General features: G+C 37.7%; 1 protein-coding gene across 17 annotated transcripts in view; it reads right to left on the reverse strand.

Moving 5' to 3' along the window:
• LOC105482397 (ELKS/RAB6-interacting/CAST family member 2) overlaps positions 1-13,005 on the reverse strand; it is a 981,466-nt gene that overhangs the window by 800,874 nt on the left and 167,587 nt on the right. For 12 of the 17 annotated variants that reach the window (XR_011620093.1, XR_011620095.1, XR_011620096.1 and 9 more), the window contains exon 3: positions 94-117. The exons of the other annotated variants lie outside the window; for them this stretch is intronic. Coding sequence is in view for 7 of the 12 variants with exons in the window: in XM_071091912.1 (XP_070948013.1) it covers positions 94-117 (24 nt within the window). In the remaining 5 variants the exon portion in view is untranslated. The remainder of the gene's footprint in view (positions 1-93; positions 118-13,005) is intronic. 17 annotated transcript variants of the gene reach the window in all.

Consider the following 13,005-nt stretch of genomic DNA (forward strand, 5'->3'; position numbering starts at 1 on the left):
GGAATAAATGCAGGCACAGACAAACACACTCAAACACACAAGGAGGTGAGGCTGTACAAAGCAGAACAAACAAGCTGCAAAGAGTGGACAAACCTTGGTTCTTCTGGCATCCAGTAACTGAACAGCATGGGAAATGAAAAAAAAACGAAGCAAAAAATCAACACAAAGAAAAGTCTAGTGCAAGCAAAGGATACTTTACAGAAAGAACTTAATAAACATAAAGTACCTTCACAGAAGAAAGAAGAAAAAAAAAGAAAAAAATTCTAATTACAGCAAAGACCTATAAGCTACACAGAGTTTATAGCATTGACATTTGATAGACATGGAAAAAAAAAAAAAAAGGAAAGACCAAACCTGAGGTTTATCCCACCTTTTGTTTTCCTAAATCTCACTGACCCAGGAACCAAAAGTCTTGAAAGTATTACCAGAGAGGGAAGCACCTGTTATTTTGGGTCACCGTTTTAAGCAAAGTCAGGGTGAAAGCACCAGAGAAACAAAATAGTTATGAGATGTGAGAAAAGATACCCATGCTTGAAGATAGTTGGTGAATTCAGCAATACCTTTCCCCATAGGACAAACACCCAGGCTGGTCAGAGAAGGTAGCCACAAGCCTGAAGGCATTTCTATCCTTATGGACAAGCCAAGATGCTTCCAAGACAGCAGCTATTCATTTGCCAAACACATGATCCTGCTTGTGAAACGAATACAATTCTAAGCACAGGAATCAAGAGGGATGTAAGACATAGCTCCCGCCCACAGGGAACCACAGTATTGTAAGGCATGGGTAATACTATATCTAACTTATATGAATATTGGAGCAGTCAACATTTTGAAATCTGTCTGAATTCCTACAGCTGACATACAGTGGTATTGAGATCTTTCTGAGTGTGGCCTATATCCTGAAACTAGCACTGGGTGATGCAGCATCTTGATTATATTGTTTCTGGATATCCAATTCATATCCCCATTTATGAATGTCCATTGAGAAATTCTTAGAGCCTTCTTATCTGTATACCACCGTGCCTCACAGGGTACTGAATGTAGTGAAAGAAACTGATATGTATTTAATGGTGGAGATTATTCGTTTTTAATACAATGCTCCCCTATAAAGTGTAACATACAAAGTTGCACAACCATCAACACAATACATTTTTTAACATTACCTCAGAAAGATACCTCATGCCCTTTAGAAGTCATTCCCCATCTCCTTCCCTTTCCCCAGGCCCTGGTAATCACTGATTTACTTTCTGTCTTTATGCCTGTTATGGACCTTTCATACCAATGGTATCATGCAATCGGTGGTTTCTTTCACTTAGCAGGTTTCCAAGGTTTATCCATGTGGTATTGTGTATCTGTACTTCATTCCTTTTTATGGCTGAATAATATTCCATTGAACGAATATACCACATTTTATATATCCATTCATCAATTGACTCAGACACAAATATTCATAGCAGCAGCATTCATATTAGTCAAAAAGTGTTAACAACCCATTTGTCAATCAACTGGTGAATGGAGGAAATCTAGTATATCAATTTAATGGGATATTATTCAGTCCTAAAAAGGAACAAAGTGCTGACATACAGGATGACATGGATAAATCTGAAAACATTATGTCATGTGAAAGAAACCAGTCAGGAAACAATATGTGCTGGAGAGGATGTGGAGAAATAGGAACACTTTTATACTGTTGGTGGGACTTTAAACTAGTTCAACCATTGTGGAAGACAGTGTGGCAATTCCTCAAGGATCTAGAACTAGAAATACCATTTGACCCAGCCATCCCATTACTGGGCATATGCCCAAAGGATTATAAATCACGCTGCTATGAAGACACATGCCCACGTATGTTTATTGCGGCACTATTCACAATAGCAAAGACTTGGAATCCATCCAAATGTCCATCAATGATAGACTGGATTAAGAAAATGTGGCACATATACACCATCCCAGGACAATGAAGGAGGTCATAATGACTTCTGTTTCTAGGCTTCCAGGAGACTGCATTTTCTGATAGGCCCTCCTCTACACTACAGCTAGATAAAAGCAAATATACTTTTCAAAGCATAGTTGAGCTTACAAGGAAGTAAGGGAAATCTCCAAGGGAGGGGCTGGGGGAGAGACCACTCTCTGTTCTCTCTTCCTCTTCTTATAAGGAGCAAATGCCAATCCAAGCACTGAGCTTCAGAGAGCGAACTGGGGCTCACTGAAGTGAGGGAACTGAGATTCTCCCAACAAGCCCATATTTGCAGAAGAGGCTAATGTGGTCCTAAGTGCCCCCTGGCGCCTAACAGATGCAAATGCAAATTCTTGTAAGGGGGACAGGCAGTGGGTGGGCAAGGACTGGGAAAGGCGATGAGGCAGAGAACAAAAGCCCTCAGGAGTCCAAAAAATTCAGATTAATGAAATACAAGCTTACAATAAAAAATTACCACAGACACAAGGAAACTTCCATGAGTGATGGCCATATGCAGAATACAAGGTGTTTTTGAAATGTTTAAGAAAATAAATAAAAATTTTAGAAGAAATATAAAATTGAAGAATCAGCATGGAAAAGTGACTTTCCAAAATTATCAACCAGATCTGAAAAAGAATAAAAATATACAGCAATGAAAAATATAGAATTTAAAGTGAAACCTAACAGATGGGGTAAGAAAAAAGAGAAAACTAGTGAACAAAGACACAATAGAGGCAAGCCACAAAGCAAAATGTTGGTTCTTTGAAATGACTAATAAAACAAACCTCTTCAGAAATGAGTACATATAGGAAATATTTAAAAGATGATATGAAAATACTGTTAACTTTGGGCCAACAAATTTTGAAATATCAAGAAAATGAACAAACGACTAGTCATATCTTACATAATCTGACTCTAGAAGAAACAGAAATCCTGAAGAGTTCTGCAGCTATTAAATAAATAGAATCAGAATTTTAAAACTCTTCCCGCAAAGAAAACCCAGGTGACTCCAATTTGCAAAAACTTTCAGATAAATGGAAAGAAGAAACCCTCCCCCAATTCATTCTGTGAGACTTGATCATCTTGACACCAAAGCTAGGCATGAACTATACAAGAAAGGTAACTTCTAGTCCAAACTTCACACTTAGACAATGAGTATTATTAGCAAGTGGAATACAGGGGTATATTAAAAAGGTAATACATCATGACCAAGATGTGTTTCTTATAGGAATTAGAGAATGCTTCAGCATTAGACAAAGTATTCTGTAAATAACGTTAACGGAGTAAAGATGAAAAATAATTATGATCAGCTCAAGATATAAAGTCAGTGTTTTCTATAAATCGTTACAAACTAGGAATAAAGAGGAATTTCTTTAATTTAATAAAGTATATCTGCTGCAAACTGACAGTATCATTCTTAATGGTAGATGTTAGAAGCGTGCCCCTTAAAATGAGGCATAAAATTACGCCATCATCAGCACCACTTGTAGAATGTTGCAACAGCCTTCTCCTAGAGGCCTAAGTTAGAACAGTAAGACCAGAAAATAAAAAGAAAAAATAATAATTGAAAAGAAGAAAAGTTCTATTATCATCAATTGTATTATGTGGTTTTCTACTTAGAAAACCCAAAAGAATCTATAAATTATTAAAAATAATAAAGTTATTTCCTTATCAGCAGGGCACAAAAAATGTAGCCATAAAAAGAAGAGTAGTAAATTTGACAATGTTAAAATTAGGAATTTCTGTTCAACAAAAGACACTATAAACAGAATGAAAAAACAATCTACAGTTGAGAGATGATGTTTGCAATACATTAAAATGACAAAAAAAATTTGTATCAAGAATATACATAGAATTCCTATAATTCAATAAAAAAAGATACCAACAGTTAATCGAAAAATGCACAAAAGAAATGAGCAGGCATTTCACAGAAAAGGAAATATAATCAGACAATAAACATATGAAAAGATGTTCAATCTTATTAGTAATCAGAAAACCACATGAGCCATATGGAAGCCACAACGAGAAAGCATTTGATACCCCACTCTCTTAGCCACACACACATACACTCACACACACTATAATAATCATAATAGCAGCAGCAAAAATAAATAACAATAGCAAGTACTGACAAGGATATAGATCAATAAGAACTCCTAACACAGCTGCTGCAAGTAAACTAGTGCAACCATGCAAGAACTAACCATGCATATCCTCACCTAGAAATTTTACCCTTAGGTACATATCTGAAGCAGGGGATGGCAAACTATGGCCCAGGGGCCAAATCTGGCCTTTTGCCTGCTTTTGTAAATAAAGTTTTATTGGAACACAGCTATATTCATTTATATATTGTCTTTTTTTTTTTTTTTTTTTTGGAGACAAAGTCTCACTCTGTGGCACAGGCTGGAGTGCAGTGGTGCAATCTCGGCTCACTGCAACCTCTACCTCCCAGGTTCAAAGGTTCAAGCGAGTCTCATGCCTCAGTCTCCCAAGTAGCTGAGACTACAGGCATGCACCACCATGTCTGGTTAACTTTTGTGTTTTTAGTAGAGATGGGGTTTCTCCGTGTTGCCCAGGCTGTTCTTGAACTCCTGACCTCAAGTGATCCTCCCGCCTCAGCCTCCCAAAGTGATGGAATTACAGGCATGAGCCATGGCTCCTGGCCTTATATATTATCTATTGCTACTTTTGTAGTACAATTGCAGAGTCAAGTAGCAGATACCATATGATCCATGAAATCTAAAATATTTACTATCTGGCACTTTACAGAAAAAGTTTGCAGGCCCCTGTCCTAAAGAAATGCTTGCTCATGAGCACAACAGACACATACAAGAACATTCAGTGTAGCACTATTCCTAACAGCAAAAAACTGGAAATAATCCACCAACAGGAAAACAGATAAATTATGACATATGTATGTAATGGGATGTTAGATTATTGTGCAAAAGAACAAATGACAGCTACATGCAACAGGGATTTATCTTAAAAGAATATTGAATGGAAGAAGTAAAAATAGAGAATATACACAACATCATCCCACTGAGATAAGGTTCAAGGGCATGATTTTCATAACACAGAAGAAGAAACAGAAACTGAGAAGCACTCATGTGTAACATCAACAGGATTGGTAATTTTCTCAGGTGGGGCAGGGAGCCTCTCCAGGTGTTCATGTTAGTATTATATACCATAATTTACATATGTGTTCTTTTGTACCTATCCAACAGCATAGAATAATCTCCTTGGATGAACCTGTGGGAGGAGTATAATATAGTGTGTAACAGCCCAGACTCTGGAGCCAGGCTGCCTGGTTCCAATCCCAGACCTATCACTTTCAAGCGGTGTGATCTTGAGGAAGTGTCTTAGCATCTCTGAAACTCAGATTCCTCATCTGTAAAATAGGGATGCAAGACCTGTCTTACATCATTGAGGACACACAAATCATTACTTCAGCGGCAAGCATGAGCTCAGAATACGCTCAGCATCACTCCCCACGTATCAGCAGAGCCTGTCCCTACAGCCATCCACCTTCACTCTGCATAGCTGAGTCAGAGGCCAGAGCCAGGGCACTGTGATACACACTGGCCCTGGGGCGGAGGCGCACTGACGGATTATCACAGGATCCAGATAGGAAGGTGGCCTACCAAGGGCAGGGGGTGTGTAGGATATGGCCTCATGATCATGATGTTTGGCTCGGAAATGTATGCACACAGCTCCTAAAGTGAATTCACGAAGAATGAGAGCCCAGCTTCAACATCAGCAGCACCTGAAATCACCACCTACCAGGTCAACAAGAAAAATGTATATATTTTTTGCCTTTCCAAAGTAAAGAAGCAACCTGAGTCCTTGGCTCTTATCTCAATTTATCTTTCCCATACAGTGCACAATTACAGTATAGGGAGGAAAGTATGGGTTTTGAGGAATATTGGCTGAGAGTCTCTCAATTACCAGAGCTCAGTTACTGAATCTCCCCTAAGCCATAGTTCAGTCATCTCTAAAATGTGGATAATAGTGTAGACCTCACAATGTTATTCAAAGGCTTCAGTGAGACACTGTGTGTCCCTCTAAACAAGCCCTCAAGAAAAGCAAGTCCTCAACTTCAAATACTGGTAACACTGGAGCCAAAATGCCAAGACCATTAACCTGGTGTATTTCTTTAACTAATCAGGCCACTGAGACATTAAGCATCCTCATGGCTTTTACCAGACTGTGTTTCAATAGTGTTTCTCCAAGTACCTTCCCTGGAACAGCATTCTGCAGGATGTTAATACATGTTCTGTTGGGGGAGTATTGGAAAGGAAGGGTTCTGTTATCATGTATCATATAATCATGTATTCACTATACACACACTTGCATACACACACACACACACACACACACACACAGAATGACCCTCTCAAGGACAGTTTCTAATTTTCATAATGAAGTATAGAAGAAAGGTGAGAGGACCAGAGGGAAACTATTTCACCAGACCATCGGCACAAGGGAACAATTTCAGAGAGAACAGGTTTCCATTCCTCTTTGCTTAGCTACAGCTAGATTGAGGGGATGGGGGTGCAGAGAGTGTCCTTAACCTTGGATTACTCTGTCCTGTCCTCTCTGTCAAAACTCAAATGCCTCACGTCCACCACTCACTCATCTGACAATACTGTTCCAAAGCTGCCAACACTATGTCCACTTCACAAGAGCATAAATTGGGGTGGCTTAAGGGATTTGACTGCAATCACATCATTAGCAAATCCGGGCCAGTGTCTAAAATTGAGGTTTCCTCCAGCCAATTCTATAGTCTCTCCTGCTCTAAAAATACTACAGAATTTCATTTTGAACAACTCATATAAGCTCCCATATTCATTCAGTTCAAAAAAAGTTACAATGAAAATACAAGAAACTAAGCACTACTTGAGTTTATATAAAAAAGAAGGAAAAATACACTTTGCCTTAGCCAACGTTTATAAGAGTGACTTCTAATAGCTACTGGAGTCAGAATCTAATCCAGATCTCAGAATGTCTAAAACACAGAAAGGCAACTAGAATGAAAATATAATTATATATGTATGATGTGCATGGAACACGCAATTATTTAAATAGGGAATAGCCAGATGTTTAGAATCTACTGTGTCTTATCTCCAAACATGGAAAATATGAGTTCCTGGCAGGTTTGAAAAATTGTGTGACCTTAAGCTCTTTTCCACACTATGGGGAAAAAAACAAAAATGATAAAGTTTTGCACTATAAGCAGCTTACGGTTTCATTGCTATGAAAACCGTCTCCAAGCTATATAAAAATATGAATTGGCTTATACCCAAAAGTTGTGAAGTTTTTTTAATAAATCCATACTCCTTCTCAAGCAAGTACTTACCATAACTCTTTCAAAGAAAACAGAATCTCTTTGCAGACAACTTGGCCTGCTCTACTTCTCCTGTGACTTTATTTTCTTATTAATCACTTTCTAGTTTGTCTCTAATTAAATGTGAAGGGCAGGTTCTCTGATCCCTTTCTCTGTAATCCTATGTACAGGATGTACAACACTCTTCCAGACTTCAAACCTTCCTTAGGCTGTGTCATGTGTGTGAAAAGACAAACAGCAGACCAGCTAAAAACATGTGGCCCCAGTGTGTGGTGGAAGAGTTGGCCAGCTGAGAAAGGTATAAAAAATTAATATTTAGACATATGGTCCAGCCTCTAGGCTTTCTCATTCAGGGTAGAAAACCCCAAGGAGAAGCACATATAACTAAATAAAGAATATGGATAGGTGATTTTTAAAAGCACTGGGACTCTGGGTTCCTCACCCACACACTGTCATTGATAACTGCAGAACTCACTTTGGTTGATAATATGTGACATTTTGCCAAGATTCATAACACTAAGAACAGTATACATGGGAAAGCCCTCTTGGCAGTTGCTTTTGTAAGCAAAGAAGAGTTCTGGTTTTCATTACAGACCAATACTCTAAGGTGGCACAATATTGGAATATTGCATTGAGCTTAGAGTTAAGGACTTAAGTTCTAATTCTAGCTTTGCAACTAACCAGTTACATGATCTGGGGAAAAATCATTAGACTTGTCTCAGCTTCCAAGAACAGTGGTGAAGAGTTGAGTTTTGAATCCTGGATCTACCCATGACAGTCTGTGATGCCTTGAACAAATTACTTAAGTACTCTGAGCATCAGACTACTCATCCGTAAACAGGAAATAATAATTGTAACTCACTACAGGGTTCATACAAACACCATAGGAGATGCTTACTAAGTGAGCAAACAAGTTCCCTTAAAGCATGAAGCACAGGGCCTGGCACATAACGAATGCTCAACAAATGTTAGCTATTTTCAGTATTTTGAGACACTGGTGTGGCTAGAGGCCTGGAATTAAAATTTCTGTCCTCCCTCTTCCGATTTGGGCAGGGAAAAGGAATGGGCATAATGAACATAAATCTTTGATTATCAAATAAATGCAACAGTGGGAAACAAAATGCTAAGCTCTTTGGCATTTTTTAAATAAGAGAAAAAGGGAAATAGATGTTTTAAGATCAATTCAAAGATGGATATAATTTATTTCCCATTAACTGACCTATAAATAACTCTACAAGGGACTCTCAGGAATACCAACCATTTCTGTTTTGAAGGTCAGTGTTCTTTCCCTGTTGTTAGCCAGTAATCCACAACCAACTAAAGGATAATGGCATGCCCTGTTATCAACACTTCTCAACCTGATACAGGTTACAAAAACAAACAAACAAAAAAAAAACTACAGTTTAAGAAATACTGGTATGTTTAAAGTGTGTTCAGAGAAGCTACCCCAAACATGTAATGATAGGAAAGATAGCTAAAATAGAAACATTTATAATATTAACAGTCACAGCCACATACAGTTATTATAGGACAGCTCTTTCATTTAACTCTTTAGCAAATGTTTAATGCCAATGGTGTTTTAAAGGTTTTATTGAAATTTCCTTCCCTGTCACTTCCTCTTCACCCTCCAACATGTTCATTTAGCAAAATTGCTAACCATCTAAGTACTTTTCAGAATAGTAAGGTGTTTTACCTAAATTCATGTCATTTCAAATAGCTGGGTGGTAGGCATTGAACTATATTAACTTTCCCCTACTCTGAGCTGCCTGGATTTATCAGCCAAACTCTAGTTCTTGCTACTCAAAGTTTTAAAGAGGAGAGATTTTCCCCAGGTACCCTCCCTGCTTCTCTCTGCTTCTTGAGTCACTCCACCCATGAGAAGGGAGAATAACAGACCTCCATGCTACTCAGAGGATCCTTGGACCAAAAACATCAGCACCACCTGGGATCTTGTCAGAAAGGTGGGATCTCAGGTCTTACCTCAGACCTGCTGAATCAGAATCTGCATTGTAACGAGACCCACAGGCAATCTGAAGTCACATGAAGGTTTGAGAAATGCTTCCCTAAACTTAAAAAAAAAAAGTTTCAGTTTTACTACTGATTTAAGATTATTTGGTAATGGAAAGGTAGGGAAGGAAAGCACTCTGAACACAATGCTGTAGGATAGTCCTGAGAAACAGACTGAAAAGCCAGTGTGTGTGATTAATAAAGTCTGAGTAAACTACGAGTGGTGCCCCCAATGCAGGACACTACTAGATAAAGTGGGTCATTCAGTCATTGATTCAACCATTGTTGAACTATGTGCTATTTTTTTTACAGATCATAATAGATGTAGATATTTTCAGTGCACATGTGATAATTTAATACATTCATATAATTTGTAAAGATCAAATTAGTGTATTTGGGATATGTGTCACCTTCTATATTTTTGTCTTTATGCTAGAAACATTCAAATTCTTATTCTCTAGCTATTTTGAAATGTATAATAGATTATTGTAAACTATAGTCACCCTACTGATCTATCAAACCCTATGTCTATTTCTTCTATCAAACCATGTATTTTTACCCATTAATCAACTCTACCAAGATACCTTTCCAAGTCAAAAAGGAAATCCTGCCAGGTTAAGTTATATACACATAAATGTGTGTGTGTGTGTGTGTGTGTAATTATATACAATTGACCCTCCATATGCACAGGTTCTACATCCGAGGATTCAACTAACCATGGGTTGAAAATATTTGAGGGAAAACAAAAAATAATACAATAAAAAAAGAAAAAATACAGCATAAGAACTATTTGCATAGCATTTACATTGTATTAGGTAGTATAAGTAACTAGAGACGATTTAAAGTATACAGGAGGATGTGTATAGGATATAGGCAATACTACGCCATTTTATGTAAGGGACTTGAGCATCCACATATTTTAGTATCTGTGGGGGTCCTGGAACAAATCCCCCACAGATACCAAGAAACGAGCGTGTATGTTGTTTACTATTTCTAAAGGTTCCATAAATACTGAAGTTTAATTCTGTTCTGCTATTTTTGTTATCATTATTTAAAGAACAATCCAAGGAAACCTTTAAAAATTATCTGATAGATGCCAGAGGCCAAGAAGGGTGTGTGAGTGAAAAGGAAGATGAGGAGAGGTTGGTCAATGGGTACAAACATGTAGTTAGATAGAAGGTATAAATTCAAATGTTTGAAAGCAGAATAGGGTGGGTGACTATAGTCGGCAACAATGTATTGTATATTTCAAAGTAGCCAGAAGAAAGAACTTGAAATCTTCCCAACACATAAAAATAAATACTCAAGATGATGGAGTATTTACCCTAATTTGATCATTACACATGCTACACATATAACAAAATATCACATGTGTCCCATAAATATGTTAAATGCTATGTATCAATTTAAAAATAATAAAACAATTAAAAAGTCATCACAGTGCCAGTTCTGGGCATTACATTAAACCATTTTGCTCATTTGTGCTTTTAAGCAGCATTTCTGTAGCATGTCTGTGCTCTTGGTGGAATTTTAAGTGACTGGGAAAACCATGAGGAGTCTGTGATAAATCTGTTTTCTCAGTTATAACTTGAATAATGTACAGGAAAAAAATTGAATATGTGAATATACTGGTTCCTAAGTAGAAATCACTCAAATTCTCTAAGGTTTTCCGTTTTATTAATGAACTAGAATCAAAGGCCTGTATCTTTTTCTTTCTCTGGTGTTAAGATAAGCTACCCACTGCTATTTCCACACAACGCCTATGGTCCTTAATATTCAATGAATGTAAATATTCATAGATATATGGGGTGGGAGATGAGTGAATGAATAAATGAATGAAAGAATATACCAAACCCCATAAACAACAATGTGTCCAGCATACCATAAGAAAGTAATATGAATGGACAAGAAAAAAAGAGAGGAAAATATACCACAATGATCATTGCTGGGGAGAGGAGGATGAGGAATGACTGCTAAAGGATAGGGAGATTTTAGGAGAGGTGATTAGAGTACTTAACTTTTAAAATTAGACAGTCGTGATGGTTTCACAACTCTGTGAATATACTAAAAATCACTGAATTGTACCATTTAAAAGGGTAAATTTTATGATACATGAATTGTATCTCAATAAAGCTGTTAAAAATGATGGGAGGAGAGAGCATTATGGGTGCCTTCCTTTCTATTTCCCATTTTCATTCAGCAAATATTTTTTCCAAAAATAACTTATTTACTCATAATTGCTAGGCTAGTTTATATTCTTTGGGTTGCAGGCAACAGAAAACAACTTGGCCTGTCCTGAGCCACAGAAGGGAGTGCATGAGAAGGATATCAAGGCATCTCTCTGAATCAAAGCAGCAATTACGAAAACAAAACCCAAGAAAAGAAGGAAGCAGCACACAGCATGAATCTCTGTGAGAAGCTTCGTTCCATGTTATTTGGTTTCAAGGACTCCCTGCTCCAAATTGAAAATACCCAGGATGGAGTATAGAGTTAGCCTGGCTTGGGCCAAGTGCCTTCCATAGATCTATAGGTTGTGGCAGTTGACCCCAAGCATCAGAAGCTACTCCAAGAGGAAGAAGAGTTGCTTAAAGGTCTGCAGCAACCCCAAGAAGAATCTAGTACAATTGCTGTTATGATTAAAGAAAACAGAAGTAATATAAATAATATGACAGTGCTATGATTATGTTTATTTGGGGTAGTGGGTTCCTAAAGTACCCTTTAGGAATATATACAAGACTCAGGTGAACTGCATAGTAAAGATGTAACCATGCCAGTTCAACCTTCTGACATGCAGTGTTCGGTGTTCTATTCCTGTGTTAGTTTGCTAAGGATAATGGAAAGTTTTAAAGATTTGATTTACTATCCCAAATTAAGAACTCTGACTATGACATCAGACAGTCTGGGGCCAAAAGCCTGGTCACTCACTAGTTATGGGGTCAGACAACCTTGAATGGGCCTCCAATCTGGTCATGCACTAGCTTTAAGGTCATATAACCTTGCAGAGATGGGGGCTGTGGGATATTGGCAGGTTATTTTCTCTAAACCTCAGTTTCCATCTCTTTTAAAAGCTGCTAATAACACAAACATCTTGCAGAAGCATGATAAAGTTAGATGATAACACATGCCCAATACTTACTTATGCCCGAAACTTAGTAAATACCCCAACCAACAGGAAGCCATCATTTTAAAGCTGCTACTATTATTAATATACAAATACAGATTGCAAACTGTTCCAGAATGCAGTGCAAACAGGTAAAACTACAGTGGCAGCCGGTGGGGGGCAGGGCAGTGAAATAATGTTTGGCTGTGTCTATACAAAGAAAATCTTTCAACCAGAGAAACTTTTTAGTTTGGCCACTTCAAGTGCTAACTTGAAGCAAATAAAGCAATAGCACATAAAACACTTCGAAAGAATAACCCTAGATTTTGCCACAAGCTGGTACATGCATTTAAAAGAGACAGCAAATATTTAACATCACAAAACACTAGTCATGACATGGATCACAAAGATAATATTTGTTTCTTTTTGCAGAAGGATAAACTAAGCCCCAAAGAGGTTGACCACCGGTTGTCTGAAGTCACAACAGAAATGACAGCACTGCTAGTTGTGAAGTCCAGGCACCAAACTCACAGCACAAAGCTCTTTCCTGCTCTTTCTCTTCTAGCTCCATGTACCAGTCTCATTTGGTCACTGCAC

Source organism: Macaca nemestrina, chromosome 2 (assembly GCF_043159975.1).
Source record: "Macaca nemestrina isolate mMacNem1 chromosome 2, mMacNem.hap1, whole genome shotgun sequence".
Classification (NCBI taxonomy): domain Eukaryota; kingdom Metazoa; phylum Chordata; class Mammalia; order Primates; family Cercopithecidae; genus Macaca; species Macaca nemestrina.